Source organism: Quercus suber, unplaced genomic scaffold (assembly GCF_002906115.3).
Source record: "Quercus suber isolate HL8 unplaced genomic scaffold, Cork oak 2.0 scaffold_47, whole genome shotgun sequence".
NCBI classification, from domain to species: Eukaryota; Viridiplantae; Streptophyta; class Magnoliopsida; order Fagales; family Fagaceae; genus Quercus; species Quercus suber.
In genome coordinates, this window is record NW_027069512.1 from 771,448 (window position 1) to 791,303 (window position 19,856).

The following is a 19,856-nucleotide window of genomic DNA, read 5'->3' on the forward strand; positions in this document are numbered from 1 at the left end:
CAACCTCCAGCTCCTTCAAAAGATGATTTTTCAACATTACTAATGAGGATGACGGCTGATTGGCCATAGCCCTTTGCACCCCATTAAGCCGAGCCATGATTCTCTTCTTTTTGTAAAAAGATATTGCCAAAGTGATTCTTGTTCCATAGGTTGGCTTGAGTGGAAAAAATATCAATTGCTTCCCTACGATTCCTTGGTTGTCTCAATGCCTGATTCACAACAGTTGGAAAGGAGGGGTTGGATAGCCAAAATGATTGGAATTTGAAAGGCCTATTCAGCTGCATAAGCCTACTGGGATTGGTTTCCATTAGCACAAGGCAATGATCCGAGTGGCACCTTGTTAAATGGGACACTTTTACATCCAAATACAACAGACACCAGTTGGGATTCATGAAGAACCTATCTATCCTCTCTTGGATAAGGTTGTTAATCTCCCTTCTATTAGTCCGGGTGAATTTCAAACCATTAAAACCCATATCCACCATATTACACTTGTCCAGGCATTCCTGAAGAGCAGAGATCTGTTAATGCTTACTAGTCTACCCCCAAACTTATCCTCATTAGCAAGAGGTTCATTAAAATCCCTAGCTATAATCCAAGGTTTATTATGAAGATCAGCAGCTTTAGATAGATTTTCCCACAGTACCTGTCTTTTAGCATGTTTGGGACTAGCATATACAACAGTAAAAATCCAAGACAGGTTAAAAGGGAGTACCTTCACTTCGACGTGTATCTCCTGCTCCGTGTTAGCGAGTTGAATCCCCTCCACCCTATCTGAATTTCACAGAAGCTAAGTATCCCTAGAATAGCCAATCTTCTCCGTGTGAATAGCACCATCAAAGGGAAGTCGATCAGTTATCTCCCTGGCTCTAACTCCCCCAATACGGGTTTCTATAACCACCAAAATAGCAGGATTGTGATTCCTAGCTAACTCCATGACATGATTCTGAAAATTAGGTTTCAGAGCACCTCTACAGTTCCACACTAAAATATTCATGATTGGATGATAAAGAGGGTTTAAGACACTCAACAGGAGTAAGTAAAAGCTATACTTCCTTCCTCAAGCTCCATCCCATCATTATCAACATTCCCAGCATTTACCTGGTCTTCCCCCTCCCTTAAGACAGGATCAATCTATGCTCCAACATTTCCATATTCAGTTCCTTCGCTGTGGTGTTGTTGCTGGATTCTAAAGATGGTTTGGACACTAGTAAAACGTTGGTGATGTGCCAATTCCCCCTTCAAGAGTTGAATCTTTGTTGGGTTTCTAACCCCCTTCATTCCTTGAGCAGGTGAAAAAACATCCTCTATACACACTATTGCTCCTCCTCTGGAGCCACGCCATCGGCCAGTAACATCCACAGTGGGATCGTCCTCCTTGCGCTGGCCGCTGTCAACAGGGGGTTCGCCACTTCCGGAATCACCACAGCCCAGCCGTTGAGGTTGATGACCCATATCAACTCGATCATCAGCCTTAAACTAGAAGAGATCATGATTAGGATCGCCATCACCATTTATACTTCGAGTAGAGTAAGTGTTAGCTATGTTTTGTAAGTGTTTCCCAACTAAGTCTAACTTGGTCAATAGCTTTAATGCCCTCTTTCTTGCAATATCCTTTTTGCCCTTAACTGATGGGCTGGTTGTATTTCCCAGGTATTCATCTATCCTTCATTTAGTAAATTTTTTCTCTAGGCCCACCCTCAATGGCCCATTTACCTTAAAGCTCCTATTAGTCTCAGCCCATCCCATTAGACCCTTATTGAATCCTTGCCTAAGTCCAAGAGGAGTCTAGCGCATTCCAGAGCTTGTCGAGTCCTCAAGGGTAACGACATTTTTTGTCCTATTATTCCCAGGTTTTCTACGTGATACTAGCATCCAAGGACCGTATCTGTCGTCTATTGTACCTATCTCCCTGACATTCGTTGTGCCACTACCTATGGTTGTACTGGGCAAATCATGCACATCACGTGGATTAGTTGTCTAATCTGAAACGTTATCCGCTCCTGTTTTCACTGGACTTCCCTCCGCTGGCATCTCCGGTCGTCTAATGGTGTACTGACAAGCTTCAATCTTATGTCCTATTCTTCCACAGAAAAAACACAAATTATGAAGACCTTCGACACAGGTTGTTCAAACCTCCCTATAAGAATGGTATCAATTAATGGCTCGTTTAAATCCACCTATATACAAAGTCTTGCATACCTCCCTCTGGCCTCCATGGCTGTGTAGGTGTCTATTCTGAGCACTTTTCCTATGGATTCTCCAATCTATTTTAACACTTCAGGCTCATACAACTTCATCGGAAGATAATGTAACCGAACCTAAACTGCTATGGATGAGACACTTGCACAAGCCGGCTTGAAAAACGGCTCCCATGGTTGAATGGATAGGAAGTGGCCTCCAATGAACCACGGGACATTTTTAAGGACTGCATCCATGTCTTCACCGAAAATTTAACTAAATAGAAATCTTTACTAAGATCAACAAAGTCTATCCTCCTAGACGATTTCCAATTTCCATAGGAGGTTGAGCTTGCTTTGAAGAAAATTAAACCCCACTGCTCTGCCATACAACTTGATAATCAAAGCATTGGACCACAACTTCCTGATCCGGAGTTTTGTTTCCTTGGTTAGCTTCACTGCTGCTAGTCCTTCACGAAGCTCTTCTACCTCGTCATACAACTCTACCTCCATGTCCATAAGATCTGAAAAATCAAATGCTTTGGCATAGGCTCCTGGAATCTCCCCCACCAGCTTCTCTTTGAAGGTTCTCTTAGATGCCCCCCATGTATTCTGGAAATCATGAGATTGTCCACTCTCGCTTGAGCCATCCTTGAACTCAGCATGATGGACGTCCTTAACCTTTTTTGTGCTTCTAGATAGCTCGGCCTCCTCTTCTATTATGAGCACTCAGTTCTTGGTCATTCTTATAGCTATGTTAAAACTGATGCATAGTGGTTCTCACTTTGTTAAAAAGAAAAGGACGACCTAAATTCCACCTATACACTAGATTGTTTTATTCTCATCAGCTAGGTGGATGTAGCTGACTCTAAATCTCTCTACTAAGTCCTTTGATTGAGTAGGGGACCAAATCCAATCCTTTCTCCTTAGAATAATAGAGATCTTTGCATCAACATTGCTAGTTGCATCGCATATCACCCTAAAACAGAATCTGGGATGAAGAGGACCCATTGGATGCAACCAATCATGCCGACCCTTATCTCAAATTTTATGAAAGTCCTTGCCGCCTACCTGAGTTTCAGGATTTTACACATGCAATTCTGAAGCACTTCGATTGACTAAAAGCCTGTACCCTTTAGCAGATTTCTCTTGGCATTACACCAGTTATTTTCAAGCTGATAGAGAATTTGAGTTTGTCCAACCAATAGAAAGTTCAATGTCAACAGCAAAAGACAGAGATATTCTATTATAGATAATCATATTCCAATCTAATCACCAGTTCTCCACCACTGTATTCCTTCTAATCCTTATTATAGCAAAGCCAATGGATAGTGGCAAGTGAAGCTTAGGGGATGAACCCCCTGAGCTGGCCAAAAAAAAAAAAAAAAAAAAAAAAAAAAGAAGAAGAGAATTATGTATATTAATTTTACAATAGTTTTGTTTCGAACCCCTGACCCATTTTTTTTTTAATTCAAATTAAAATAAGCTTGAATATGATCCCCTTGACAATATCTTAGCCTTTTTAAACAAGTAAAAAAAAAAAAAAAAAAACCCAATTTGATCTAAACATATTAAGAAACAATAGATAATTTCTACAATTTAATCTTATCAACAATAATTAATATGTTTATAGTATTAAGAAATAATATATCAAATGAACTTATAGTTTAGGCTAAAATGCAAAACTCACCCTCTAAGTTTCACCATTTTTCATTTCAGTTCTCTAAGTTTGCATTTTGTCATTTCAGTCCTCTAAGTTTCAATCCTTCTCAATTTAGTCTTCTGTTAATATTCTGTCCATCACTACCTTTGATTTGTCCAAAAAAGATTTCATTTTGCCCTTTATTGAATATTTAATTTATATTTAATTATTTATTTCTTAATTAAAAAACGTTAATAAAAAAAAAAAAAAAAAAAAAAACCCAGTCCATCCCCCATCTGAAGAACACGAACCATCAGAAGAATAAGGAGAAACCCCACTACCCACTCCTGCCTAACTGCCTAACCCATCAATAATTGAGATCCAGAGGGAGAAAGTGAGATCCAGAGGGAGAAAAAGAGATCGAGAGGGAGAGAAGCTACTCGGCAGCTTGCCTCATGCCAATCCTCGGCACTCCGCTCCTGGAGATGTACTTGACTTCAACCAAAATACCTCCTCTTCCTCTCGGTCTATGCAGCGCCTGTGTTCTCAGCCACTGGAGTCACGGACCATTAGGCTAGAGAACCTTGGGTGCTTGAGTATCACTGAGTTGAGTACTTGGGTTTAGTCTGGGTTTATGGGTTCTTTAACCCGATTTCACAGTGGATTCCTTGGTTTATTCCAGGTTGGAGGAAGAGTCTTTCTATTAGGGTTAAATGCGCGTCAATCTCTCACTTTCTTCCTCAAGATCTGCTGGTATTAGAGCTTTACTGGGTTCCTTTAATTTGCTTTCTTTTTTTTTTTCTTTTTTTTCTTTTTTTTTTAAATTTTAAACTAACATTTTTCTCTAAATTTAAGAAAAGATAAAATAAGGTGATAAACGGTAGTGATGGACGGAATATTAACGGAAGACTAAATTGAGAAGGATTGAAACTTAAAGGACTGAAATGAAAAATTGTGAAACTTAAAGGGTGAGTTTTGCATTTTAGCCTATAGTTTATCTTTTGTTTTCTTGCCCACACTATGGATAGATTTGTAATAAAAAAACCACGTAAATTGCAAAATTCATCTCTTACTCAAGATTCATCTTCTTAGTACTTACTGACCCCTCTAGAAAAATATGCTAGAGCCGCCACCGCATGGGAGCAAAACCAAGGCTAGGAGTACATCATTTTAGATGTTGTAGGATTTCACTTTGATGAATATGTTGGAAATATTTTCTATTAATACACAAAATCTTCAGCCAAGAAAACAAGTTTAATGGAAATAATCAACAAACAAGAAGAGAATGTTAAAATAAGTTAAGGAACAATCTCTTAGAGCTAGAGAGTTGGGTGAATGTGTTGCCCTTAAGAGTTGATTCATGTTGTTGGGAGTAAAGCTAATCACTTAACAATTCTTAGATTGAACAACCCCTATGATGAAACTATAGTGTTGATCTTTGTGTTGGGCACACTTTCACATGCAAAGGTTCAAGAACAACCTAAGAGGCATTTCCTTTTTAATTGATAACAAAAATTCAAAGAGCAAATCAATATGTTAAAAGAACAGTTGGAAAAGTGTGATAAGGCCCTTACACACTCTAGGGCCAAGGCCCCATAGTAAATATATCAAGTCTGTGAGTTTGGACCCAACTATGTTTATATTAATTACTCACTTTTGACATTTTTATTCAATATGGGATTTCACTCACACATGTATTTCCAACACGAGTTCCACATAATTGAATTCGATGCAAAGTGAATAACCTCACCAAATTTTAACATGTGAATACTTTTACAAGAGATGCATGCCATCCAAAACGTGGATACATGTGATATATGGCTGTTGTCAACTCATGTCATTAGTATTGGATTAAGATTAAATCTCACAAAAAGTTCAATCCTCATGGTTAGTTGCAACCACTAAATTTGGAACATGTGCAGATTGTTGGCAATGAGCAAGATGAAGTGAGGATGACCGTCACTCATCATTCCATCTTGAGGCAGAGCCAGAGGGATGCCTTGAATGCAGACATCGGTAGTGTATGGTTGTTGTCACATTGTGTTGTAAGATGCTAGGTTAAGTTTCACAAGGAAGCGCAACCCTTGATATTGCCTTTTCGGCTCTTCCAAATATGATGCAAACTAGATTTTTTTTCTATTACTGAATGTAGATTTTCTTTATGGAGAGTCCTCAGACCCGAAGAGATAAAAGAGGATTTAATTAATCACATAGTTTAGAACACTAAACCACCAACTTTAGGGACTACATTAACACAACTTGAGGGAAAAAAAATTAAATTTGACCAATATGAAAAACTTCATCCACTCTAGATATTCTCAAAAGAAGAGGGGAGGGGGAGCAAAAAATAAAGGTGGACATCCAACTACTGGGCCAAAGAAAATTTTATCACATATGCATCAAGCTCTCTCCATCTCTTGTATTTGAATTCATGGTTCATAATCAAACCATTAAGCAAGAATGTCCTAAAATCAGAAAGTTCGTTGCTTTAGATATCCAAGTGGGAGTAGAGTAGGGAATTAATGCCAAATACTATTGCAATTTTTAAAAGAACCATAAAGCCTTGAAGGCTAATCAATATCAGCTCCATTGTTTTGATTGAGCATCATGTATGTTTGAATTAATAAAATTGTCATACGCAGTACACAAAAGCTCTCACTTTTACGGAATGAGCATAAAATTTTTGTAAAAAGAACAAAGAAAACCCATTCCTTTTGGTCAAAGAAAAAGAGGTTAAAGAACACCCATTTCAATCTGGAGACACAAAGCCAGTGAAAAACTTACACTGAACATTCTATTCATAATCACCATCATCAATCTTTTGCCCGAACCCCCTTGGCCCAGCCCTTGCTCTCACCTTCTTCTTTTTCCCGTTCTTTTTCTTGTTAGCTGCTTCTTCTTTCTCATACTTCTCTCTCTCCCTCTTCTGCAAGAAATCTGTCACAGCTATGTAGATAACCTGGGACCCAAAACCAACTCAATTTAGCAACAACCCACAACGCAAAGTCACAATTTTAGGCAACTAGAACAAACAACACAAGTAATTACACATGAAAAAATGGAACTTTTTTGTGAAGGGACTTTACCCCAATAGTGAGAATAGATAGACCAATAAAAGCAATGAAGAGAAGAGCTGATATGATGGTGGAGACACCATCATCACTGGTTGACACTATCTCCTGGGAATTCTCTAGTGGGGTGGCTTCTGGTGGTAGAACTACTTCACCTTCAGAGGCAGAAGAGATTCTCCAAAGTTGAGGGCTTTTCTGAGCAATTCTGTGAGCTGGATTGTGTAAAAGAATGGAATTTTTGGTTATTGTTAAGGTAAATGGTAGAGAGGAATTATGGGTGCTAACAGAATTGTAAGGCTTGGGCTTGGAAATGGAGAGCAAAAGCTTTGGAGATAGAGATAAAGATGTGGTAGTCATGGTTCATCTGTTGCTGCCACTTATCTTTCTTTCTGCTGGTGGCAAAAGCTGCTCCAGCCTCGAGTGCCAAGATGGATGAGAGAGAGAGAAGGAAACTCCAAGGTAAGTCGTCACATATTTGCTAGTGTTCCACTGAATTTTTGGATGCCAGGCCTAAAGCCCATCAGGCCAACCCCAAGTTATGGAAGGTTGGGCTACAAGACTGTTTCTAGCTTCCAACCTTTAAAAACTGAAAGTTAAAATTGGACTGGATTGGGGAGTGGTGTACAAGAGCCATGTCTTGAGGTAAGCCTACTTTTTTTTTTTTTTTTTTTTTTTGCTGAGACTTGAGATAAGCAATTAGGCTTTAGTCCTATTACTATGTTATGGATAAAAATCCTAAATTCTATTCTTAGTGTTCCATTTTATATTATGTGTGTGTTGTCATAAGTTTTTTTTTTTTGGTTGAAATAACCAAAGTTTAAAATGAAAAAATAAAAATAAAATTCAGACCTTGCCATACATCAATTAGTAGAGGAAAAAGAGGCACTTAAAATGAGAGGATTTTTTTTTTTTTTTTTTTTTTTTTTCATATGGTGTCTATTTATTGCCTAGAGGTATATTCCAATATTTGCAGATTAGTTGATTAGGTGTTGCACTCCAAAATGTGATTTATGATAGGTCTTTAATCTTATTGTTATGCATATCAGCTTATGTCTCCATTTAACAGTTCCATTAGACTATAAATAATATTATTCAATCATTTCACCAATTATTGTTATTTGAGTATGGACTCTACAAAAATGGAAGCAACAACTTGCCAAATTGGTGGTAGTATGTTGACGGTTGTGTACAAAATGGTTTTTTTTTTTTTTTTTTCCCCCCTGCCACCCACAACTAATTTCACAAAATAGTGGGGGTTAATTTGAGAATGGATTTTAGCACTTACACACCAAACCACCATGGGTACTTGCTGAAAAAAAATTTAGTTGCATCAATCACAAGGAAAGCAATGGGGTGTATAGTTAGGTGTTTCTCTAGCATTATTTAAAAAAAAAAAAAAGAAAAAAAAAAAGAAAAAAAGAAAAAAAAAGAGGATTTAAGGCTAAGACATGTGGATAAGGGTTAGTACATACTATTGCGTATTCTCAAACCAAGTGTGAAAAAGGAATAAAGAACAAGGAAAGGAATTGCTTTTAAAAAACCAATTGAATGGCAATATTTCGAAGAGATTTTTACAAATCTCATCCTTAAATTTATATGTATGTGGTTAGTCCTTGAATTTCTAGTTGAACAATTAACCCTTTTAACATTATATTTTAATAAATAATGCATTCTTTTAAAATTTATTGATAACTCTCAAAGCACAAAGCATTTTCGCAATGATAATTACTCTAAAAGAGGGAGGGAAAAAAAAAAAAAAAAAAACCTTGCAACAATAAGGAAATCAAAATTGCTCACAAAAATTGAGTTCAAGAAGAAAAAAAAAAAAAAAAAAAAATTACCCCTTTAATTTCAAGTATAAAAGGAGGAAGAAATTACCTTAAATATATATATATATATAATAAAAAAAAAAAAAAAACTGTTGAGCACCAATATACATAAAATAAATTTAATAAAGGATACTATCATGATTAAGGGAACAATATATAAAACACTTACAAGCAAATTGTGAGAAGACAAGTTTACTACGACAAACTCCTTAAAAAGTAGCCAACTAAAAACATGCCAAGAGTACTGGGATTAAATAAACATTACTACATATTTTAAAATTTTAATTGTTGAATTGCATATTTTTTATGCTCCTAATACACATGTCAAATTTTGTGTTAATAGGATATTATTTACTATATGATCTATAAGCTTATATTTTATGCATAATTTTAAATTACAAAAATTTGCAATTTAAACTATAGGGACATGGGATCAGTGGCCGGTGTTGGCCCATTGTTGTTAGGATGCGCCTAATCCAGTAGCAATATCATAGAGACATAGGATCAGTGTTTGGAAGTGGCTTATTGTTATTGGACTGGGCTCGGCCTAGTATCAATGAATGGGTTGGGGATGATTGAAGGGGTAGTAGTCAATACTCGGATTGGTTCTCAAACGTTGTTAGTGCCTTAGTGGAATCCGCTATCGAGCACCATTCGGCTTCAGGTGCAAGTTTCAAGAAAATTCTTAGAATTTACCAAGTTACTAAGAATTCTGGACAAAGGTGGGGACCACATGGGAAAAGATGGAAAGATAATTATTTGGGTCCCCACTAAGGAGATGTTATAAAAGGGAAGATAGGAGGGCAGAAAGGGGTTGGTTGGTAAAAATTAGGGTGTGAGAAATAGGAGTGAACGTGAGAAGAAAGATACTAGGGAAGAGAGGGAATTAAGCACAAGATGTATTAGGGTTATATAGTTGGGCTGTCAAGGTAGCATTTAAAACTTGCCATAGTAGGAGTTCAGGGATACCCACTAACAAATAAATTGGGAGCCCAATCCCTGCATAGGAAGTACTATTAGGTTTGGGAACCACATAAATAATTTATTAATGACATAGCTATTGTTCTTTAATTTTTAAAAATTTTTGCAAGCATGGAGGATCTAAGAAGAAGATGTAATCCAATGATGGATTTGTCAAAATTCACCATCAATAAAAAGATATTGAGTACAAACAATTTTGTTGCCTTAGGCTACAACCAATTTTGTAGCTAAACTTTGTCTTAAATAAAATCCACAAATGCAGCCTAAAAATACACAAAATGGATGCACATACTTTTAGTAACAAAGTGAACTTAAATTTGGCAACTTATTATTACCAGCTATACAAATCAAAGGGGCAATAAAGTATACATATGCTACTATAGAACAGAATCAAACCGATTTACAAAAGCCAACTTGGTGCAACAAAGGCCTTAAATAGCAGCCTAGCAAAATCTACAAAAAAAAAAAAAAAAAAAAAAAAGAAAAAGAAAAAGGAGAATGGTGATGTAGAGACGTTCTCCCAAAAATCTTAAAACATGCAAACACATTACCAGTTTATATCCGCTTGAAAAATAGTTTATAAATGGGAAATTTATGCAAGTTGGAATATCAACCCAAACCAAGACCAATTCACATCAAGTGTAAGACCAGCCACAAGCTTAATGAGAATGGAAAACGAAGCTTACCTGAATTTCTTGTCGGTGCCAATTATTCCAGTCTCAATGTTCTTGCTCGAAATTTGTCCTTCAAATCTGATATATATAAAAAATAAATAAAAATAAAAATAAAACCCAACTAATTAGAGAAATTAAAATAGTACTCTGAAGATTAAAAAAGAAAAAGACTGATGAGCCCCTGATCAAACTACTTGTATTAAATAAACAAGAGAATTGACATTTACAGCTCACACGATCACTTGTACCTATTATTTTATGAAGGGAGTAAGCTCTGGACCATATTTGCCAAAGCTTCACTCGTACGGAAATTAACTGCATGGTGAAGCACAATACAGAAAGACTTTATGGAACAGCAAATTTGACGTTACTAATCTGACCTCTCTGCTTGCTTTAACGGCTATTTGGGGATAATTTTATCCTTCAAAGTTATTGACTAAATAATTATAGCCTAGTATTTTTTGACAAATTTACACAAACTCATGTTGAATCAGTGTCACCAAGCATTGGCCAACAGCACTTTCAGAACGACCAGCTTACAACACCGTACTCTAGATTGTTTATATGACTATTAAAACCAAATTTAATAATTTGAATTAATTAATGATGGCATTTTTTGTTCATGTCGGCATATGTGACAGTGACATATGCAACAAGGAGTTTAGCATGCCCTTGCAAGAATGTCTAAACCTTGCCAAAGGAATACACTTCAACCAGGCTACTCATAGAGCAGAAGGATAGTAATTGCCTCAACCACAACCTTAGAAGACCGCATAAAAAACCAAAAACCATAATTTTGACAATAAAATTTTTAAGAAATTTTTTTTGAGATATTACTTACTATGAAAATAAACATGAAATATAGGCAATGCAACAAAACCTTAACATGTGAGGTTTTATCAACTCATTCTCGTAATGTATACAACTCTTGGTGGGTCTCGTGCATTGAAGATCTATACTTGACATACAGGCTGCTTCAACAATACACATGAACAACCTGCTATCTCTGCAATAGTATTAAGGAAATGGACCGACCCATTAGAATTAGTAATAGTATGGTTTAATCGAACTGCAAAGATATATTATCCTATTTACGCTTAGTAAAAAAGAAAAAAAAATGTGTCGTGAAGTCTATAAAAGCAAGATTGATACAAATTTGATACCACTTACTTTAAAAAATATTTGTCACTCAACAGAGAATTATAAAAGAATATCGAGAGCAAACAACATTTGGCCTAGTTTGTAGTAGGTAGAAAATGATGGGTATCATTTTGAGCCAAATAACAATCAACGTATGGGAAAGAGAAGAGACAAAAATAGTAGAACGTCAAAAGGTGAGAATAGATGGGTTTGCGCAATAATTGGGATATGGTATATGGTGTTAGCCCATATGTTGGAGAATGCGTGGGAAGAAATTAATATGTAAGGGTCACACTTGGGTTATACTATTTAAAATAATAAGTGGGCTTGTTCTTTTCATAAGGTTTGTTATGATTTTAATTTAATTTTGAACTACAACCTATCTTTTGGATAACAGTAAAAATAGGTTAATGTGATCTTTTGGGTAACAGTAAAAATAACATAATGAAAAAAGGTTAAAAAGACTAAAAATGAAATATTAGAGCGCCACATGATAGGAGTTCATGTACTCTCGTATGAGGTCTCTACTTTTATATATATATATATATATAATAGTGTATAATTCATACATATGTACGGTACAATTAAAAATAACACAATTACACATATATAGACTCAAATTATACCTTGTTTAAGTCATAGATACATACATGAATTTTACTCTTTTTTTTATTATTTGTTTTGTTATTTTATTTTATTTTTTTGGATATAAACATGAGTTTACTCTTTTTTATTGGGTTTTTTTTTAATGGTTTATTTATGTTAGACTCTTCGTCTTTTGCACAACATTAACATACCTAGAAATTAAAGAAAAAATCTAAGGAAGTAGAATATATAGAGTTCCTTAATAACTTATAAGTTAAAACCCAAATCCATAATAGAACTACACAATCAAAGCATGAACATATAACATCAATTATTTTTTGAATTACTGTTTGAAATTTACACAATTGTTGGAAGCACTTAAATTCAAAAAAAAAAAAAAATCCACATAAAGTGTTCTTCTGAAATGTTACAGTGCATTAGAAAAAAAAATAAAAATAACATAGCTACCAAGGATATTTCCTCCAGTAATAATATAAGTAACATGAAAAATAGTTACCCAATTTAAATATCACATTTTCCAACATTTCATTTCACCTTTTACTATATGTAGGTAAAATAAATGATGTGGATATTAATAACTTTTTAGCTACTTCAAAATTATTAATAATTAATTTGTATTGGAATTTTGATAGTTCAGATATATTGTCTTTTATTTATTTATTTATTTATTTTTAAGGAAAGTGGCAATTGAATACGTATGAAGAAGTAATTCAGTTAAATAAAGAGAGGAAGAGCCAAAGAACTAGATATTAATGATTGTTTCCGCTGTTTCAATATTATTAATAATTTAATTATAAGAGACTTTTGATATTATAAAAGACAGTAAGTTAATATTATTGTCTTTTGATTTTCTTAAGGAAAGTGGCAGTTGAACAGGTATTGTAGCGTGAAAGATTATTTGGCTTGGGCTTCATTGAGGAGAACATTAAACATCAACTATAATTGAAAAATATATTAAATACTATAAGGCTTGAGCTTTATTGTGGAGGGTATATGAAAAGCTTTTATTCACTTAGTTGACAATGAAAAATTATTGCTAATAACTAGAGCAATCACTAATCCATAAACACACACAACACTATAAATTACAATTCTAAACAACTTAAAAATTACAAACTAAAAACATGATACAACTACACAACCACAAAATGAGTACACAACATGATCACAAATATTTTGTACAAGATCAAATTACAAGGGGAAAAGAAATCCTTCTTCAAGCCAACATAGAAGGGGACAAAAATGCAAAATATGGATTAGCAATTGCGTTGTTATGTGAATCAAATAACGAGGGAATACAACTACTATCTTCGATTATAAATCAACCAAAAGGAGGAAAAAAAAAAAAAAAAACCTTCTCCAAAACTATTGACAAATCCTTCAATATACAATTTTCGTAACAAACACATTTCATATTCAAAGAAACCAAGCATGTAAAAATATTGGAGTGGATCATTGGGATTATGAATGTCCTTACCCTTATGGAAACAAGGAATTACATGTAACATGCAAAATGTGTTCAATTGACTTGAAAATGTATAAATTAGTCAACTGAATATGGTAGAATTAACATTTAAAAAAAAAAAAAATCAATTCTACTATAAATTATCCTCATTTTTTCCAAATAGTAATTTCTAATTAAAAAAAAAATATAGTTCCATGAACAAAAGCTCTTGCCAGCATGAATCCTACTATATATTGGTAATACATATATAACACAGCTTGAGACGTAATAACATGATAAATATTGATAACAAAAAAACCACCCAAAAAAAATTATCAAGCGCAGTGCGCGGGACCGCGACTAGTAATAATAATAATAATGCCCAATTCCGCTATGTTGATGACTACATTGACTCTCCATGGGACTCAAACTCAAAGTCCTCTCCACCGCATCACGCGTTTTAAGATGATGATTTTGCTGTTGATGGAGAAGGATATGATTCAAGTGATAACACTCATAATTTGGTGCAACCTTATAATAATAATAATATTAGTATACATCATCCTGAGGTTAACTTGAAGAATGTGCTCAATGGTATATTTGCCATTTTGGCTGGCTGGAACAAAATTCAGAGTTTCATTTCAAATCAGCAGTCGCTACTCCCCACTTCAAATGTTTCATTTGTTGGGTCCGCAAAGAATGGCGATACCTTCTTGTCCTCCATTTACATACCTAGTGCCCCACTTCTTGAGCCCAGTGGATCAAGTGGGGTTAATTATAGTGTTAATTATGGTGTTTACAAGGATGTTCAGGAGAGGGATCCCCAGAGGGTCTGTGATGCCTACCATGATAGGCTTGATCCATTACAAGGTGTTCTTATTAACACCATCAGCAATGCCGTAGAAAGTAGCAAAGCATGATGTGATAGATTGGACTTGCACAAGAGGATGGTTGAATCTTCCACTTGGTTTGTCTATGGACCAAGAGATATACAAGGCCTCCAATACTTCGAGAATCTGTTGCCAGGTGTGATTTTCATTTGCATCTCAGCTTGCTTTTACATGTCAACTTGTTTTATCTTTGTAAAACTAACATCTCTTTCCTGCTTTGTAATGTCAAAGAGATAGGATTGTAAAATTCTATTTTGGAGCTTTGTTTCTTTGTTTACTCTTTGCTTCTTTTCACATGCATGTCAACTGGACTATAATGGTATTTTAGAAATTCATACTTTGCATCAACATTCTAAATATGCAGTCCTTTGTAAAGCGGTTTTCCCTTTTTCCCTGACTTTATAGTTTTTGTTGGAATTGACAGGTTGAATCCTGACAAGTTGATACCCTTGGCAATTTTGAAAGGAGCAAAAGGCCTGGCAATTTTAACTGTAGCAAAAGCTGGTGTTCTGCTTGGTTACAAACTTGGCATAGGCTTGGTCATTTCTCAAAGGTCAGATGGATCATGGTCTGCCTCATCGGCCATATTCTCTGTTGGTTTAGGATGGGGTGCCTCAGGTACAACAAAATTTTCATTACTTCTAGTGTTAATTTCTTTTGTTATTATTACTATGTCTGTAAGTGTCAATCTTAGGTAGAAGGCCTGAAAAAAAAAAAAAAAATCCAGGATATGCATGAGTTTGGCGAGAGTTCCTTTTAACTATTTGTGAAATTCTAATTTTTTATCAAGACTTCCTCAATTTATGTTTCAGCGAATAATTGTACTTAATACGTGTTCCCAGATTGAAGGAGAGCACAGTTGTAGCAAACGTATTGTGTCAGGATTTAAATTTTGTGTGTGTCTGTAACTTTTGGTTACATGAATAATTAGAATCATACATGTGTTTAACATGCTAAAATACATGTATGATGGCTTAACATGAAAGAAAAAATGAAGATCTTTAGAGGTTACAAACTGTGAACCTTTTATTATAGTATCATTGGCTGTGATCTGAATGTTCCTAAAATCTTTTTTTCTTTTTTTGATAATGAAAAATTTTATTAGAAAAAAGTAAACATAGTACACTAGTGGTGCACTAAGAGAGAAGTACAATCAATTCAAAATACAATGATCAAACAAGTGTAAGAAAGAAAAACAAGGGGAGAGAGAAAAGCAGCACTGAATGTTCCTAAAATCTTGTTCAAATCTTTGGAATCTACTGATAGTTGACATCCAAATGGCTAAGGATTGTTCTTTGGGCTCTTGAAAGCATGCCATAGGCTTCTTTTGTTCAATCATTTTCTGCTATTTTTTTTTAATTTTGCAATCTCTTTAAAATGGAGAAAAATTGTGGGAACATTGGAATTTGCTTCCTCAGATGGTTCCTATTTATGGCTTCATATCAATTAGTGACTTTACTAAGCCTTAATCCAATTGATTAAGGTTGGACATTGGCTCCATGAATTGCTGGACTTAAAACTAAAGAAATTGTTGTGAAAAACGTCTTAAGTGAATGCTAGCACATTAGTCAATACTGATCTACCTGAATTCCAGTGTTTTATGGTAGAATTTCAACATTTAGATGTTCACGTGTCTGTGCTAGCATTTGGTGGTGGGTGGGTGGGGGAAGGCATGGTTCTGTTAGGACAGTTTCTTTCAGGAGAGGGAGGCAAGATATATGTCATAGTTCTAATCCTATGCGACCATAACAGCATTACTTAATTTATTCTTGTTGTTTGTGTTTGCTTTATACCTTTGATTCTTTTAAGATTAAATCTTCTTGCTTGTTTTTATCGTAATCAACATCTTAAAGTTTTGAACTGAATTGGAAGCGTAAGGATTTTTTAAAGATTGAGAGCCTAAAATAAATGCAAATAGTGAAGAGACTAGAGGAAGATTCCAAAATCCATGGTTTTAAAAATGGATCGGACCGGCTGGTCCGATCGGTTGAATCGGGAACCGGAGGCCAGTCGGGTCCAGAAAAAGGCCAAAAACCGCAAAAAAGGAGCCAAAAACCGAGAACCGAGGCAAATCCGGTGTTGCTCCCGGTCTGGTTTTTTAAAATCATGCCAAAATCTTTAGTTTCAAAGATTAGCCTAAAATAAATAAATAAATAAATAATTAAATATATATATGTACATATATATTTAGGAGGGTGGGGGGGGTGGGGGGGGAGGGGGAATGCAATATTCATTTTTGCAAGGTAGTGCTGCTCAAAGATGTTGTTTTCTGCACTTTCCCCATTCTAATATGTTTTGTGCATTTGAAAGTAATTTTGTGGTAGTCTGAAAGTTGATAACTGCCGGCACTTGCAAACTATGGCAGGTGCATTTATGAGAGTGTCATTGGAAGGGAATGGTGTTGCAACAAGGATGGATACCAATTTATGTTTTTATGGTGATTCTTATCTCACCAAATCAGATATTCTTCTTGGGATGGTGAGCAGACCAAAGGCTGCTAAGCCCTTGTATGCAGCACTTGAAGACCTATTCTTCAATCTACGGTGATGATTTCAATTGTCTACAATTTGGCATCTTTCTAATGCATGTAAATTATCCCATGGGCATTGGTGTAGATCACTTTTCAGACATGCTTGGATTCTAATACAAATTCTCATCTTAGATCTATAAATGTAAAAAAGTTATTTCGGATTGTTTCATCTTCTATCTATATAAAGGAATATACTTAATGTCACAAGCAATTTCGTCTATTGTTTCTATCTTAATCCTATTCATTTGTGATTGTCAAACCGTTCAGTATAATATGATGTAAATATACTAAGATTCGTAGGGACTTGTTCATGTATATATTCACAGAATGATAAAAATTAAATTTAGTTGGCATGAATAAATTATTTTAACTTCAAATATTACTTAATAATTATCAAATGGTTTGTCTAGTTTTTGGATGAGTTCATTTTCATTGGTTGTTTTGTTTGAAAAATAAGTAGTGTAAAAGTACAATTTTCTACTAACTACATAAAAAGAGTGCGAAGAGAGGGGTGTTTGGTTTGAGAGTCACTTAAAACTCAGTTCTCAAAATTCAGTTCCAATCACTCAAAACTATAACTCATATCTCATTTTTTATTTTCTATTTTTCTCTTGACTTACCCAACAATGTGTTTGGCTCAAATATTTGCTTTAGTTTTCAGCTTAAGAACTCAAACTCAAAAAGGTGAAGCCCACACGGACAATTATAGTGCTCTTGTTGCCCTCACTCACGATATTCTCTCTTCCCGTCCCTTCTTTCATTTTTTTTTCTTTAAATATGTCAAGCAAACAGCATAAAGGCAGGTAAAAAAATATAGGAAAGCAAAAAGAAGGAAATGAGTAGATCAAACATTTAACAATAGATTATTGCAACTATGGTTAGTTCTTTTTTTTTTTTTTGGGGGGGGGGGGGGCGATAATCTACAATCAAATCTATCTATATATATATATCTAAAAGCTGAAGCGTAACATTTATTGTTGCTACGCTCCTGTTGAGCACATCAACGTCCACGTCATTATCCTATTTCTTTTTATTTTTTCTATAATTTTTTTTAACATTTACTCATTTAAATATATATATATATATAGTGCAACTTTACAAATTCTCTAACTCATTAAATCCAACTCATTATTAACACCTTACACATTCTTTAACTCATTAAATCAACTCACCATTAATTCAGCCTCTTCTAATTCTCAACTCTTCATTTTCCCCTTCAAAACCAATTAGCTCTTTTGAAGTTCAAACCCTTCAATTGCCACTCCTAAAATTAACTAAGTTATTTTTAACACTATAAATTTCCAATTGCTCCTTTTCTACCTCCTCAAAAGTTGCCAATGTGGCATCAGATTTGGAAAGTCCTCTGAGGTGTATTCTTTTCTATCTTATTTTTCTTTTTCCCAACTTCAAATTTCCATTGGATTCCTTATAAAAGTTTGTGGCTGATATGCTTTTTTTGTGGGTTGCCAACAATGTGATCACTTTATGGCTATGGGTGGCTAGGATTTGGTTTGTCGATTATGAGAAGGGTTTTCAAGGATTAGATATTTCTACAAGAACTTCTTACTTTATATTCATGTTGTACAATTTTTACTATTTGTGCTTTACCTATTCAATTTTTTTATCTTTTACATTTTAGTTTTCTTACATCTGACATTTGTTTAACTCTATGTAAACAAAAGAAGAAAAGAAAAATAAAGTTCGATGTAATTACCTCTAATAGTTTTGAAACAATAATATAGTATATGCTGTAGTTTTATTCCAACTACTACTTTCATATTTTTTAACTCAATTGGAACTTTCTCAATTTCTGTTTGGCTTTAACAATCATAAATACTATTTTTAACATACTGTATCTTACTATGTGCAGTACATAATAATTTGATCTTGCAGTCCAATAGAAAATAATAGATCTGCCTCAAAAGTTTGATGGGTTTGTGTGTCACAAGGAAATAGAAAATATCAAAACATGATTAGGGTTTAATTTTTATCCGATTATGGTAATGCTAAATGTGGAATTTGGTTCTTGTAGGGTTTACGAACATTGATCCAAATACATGGAGTTTGATAATGAAGTTTTCTTAAGTGGCTAGAGACATTTCTAAGTTAGGAAAGCTCGGAGAGAAGTAGTAAACTACAAGAGCATACCTTCAATAAATGGAACGAAGGCTAAAAGAGACTAAAAAACTCAAGCAACAAATGATGTCCTTAGCAAGAGCAATGCAAAATCCAGCAAATAAATCCAGTACATTCTTGTTTGTGGTTTTTGAAACAATAAGACAAATAAATTGAGTTCACCATCATTACTTTGATATCGTTCATGTACAAGTGAATACTCTTGGCTAAATCTATCTAATTAGATAACATTAGATTGATACAACTTAATTATAATTAGAACACTTTTGACTCCCAACTACTGTATCAATAACAGAGCTTCAACTAGCAACCATTTAGACCATGTAATTAAAACCTACCAAATAATCACTTCATAATCACCCATCACTTGAATTAGATTTTAGAATCAGATCTTCATGATTTTGACAATCTATTCCTTTGTTTTGACTACTCTACCAAAAAGCCTACTCTTTCTTTGAATTTTGGAAGTGGCAAATTGTTGTCCATAATGTCACTTTGCAAAGAGAAGTTCTAAACCACTTTAAGCTTGCACGGTGGGTTTCTTTCACTTCACATGCTTATACACCATTTAAAAAAATAAATAAATAAATAAAGAAGCCTATACACCTATTTGTTTGATTGCTAAGAAAATAAAGTAAATTTTAAATAAATAAAACAAGTCTTAAGTCCTTTGTTGGTGGCTTTATTGTTGTTCAATAATTGCTTCTTTGGTTCGATGATTTTACATTATAAT

The 19,856-nt window shown here is 34.5% G+C and overlaps 1 protein-coding gene across 1 annotated transcript; it reads right to left on the minus strand.

Moving 5' to 3' along the window:
- Positions 1-6,363: 6,363 nt before the first annotated feature.
- LOC112010952 (uncharacterized) lies at positions 6,364-7,355 on the minus strand. The gene is made up of 2 exons (XM_024043336.2): positions 6,909-7,355; positions 6,364-6,781 (listed from the first exon to the last, which is right to left on the minus strand). The coding sequence occupies exons 1-2, from the start codon at positions 7,248-7,250 to the stop codon at positions 6,617-6,619; spliced, it is 507 nt and encodes a 168-aa protein (XP_023899104.1). The 5' UTR covers positions 7,251-7,355; the 3' UTR covers positions 6,364-6,616.
- Between the last annotated feature and the right edge of the window lie 12,501 nt (positions 7,356-19,856).

Coding starts and splice junctions, on each gene's coding strand:
- LOC112010952 (XM_024043336.2), bottom strand. CDS start 7,250: ATGACTACCACATCTTTATCTCTATCTCCAAAGCTTTTGCTCTCCATT. Junction 6,782..6,908: donor TATCTATTCTCACTATTGGG/GTAAAGTCCCTT, acceptor TTTGGGTCCCAG/GTTATCTACATAGCTGTGAC.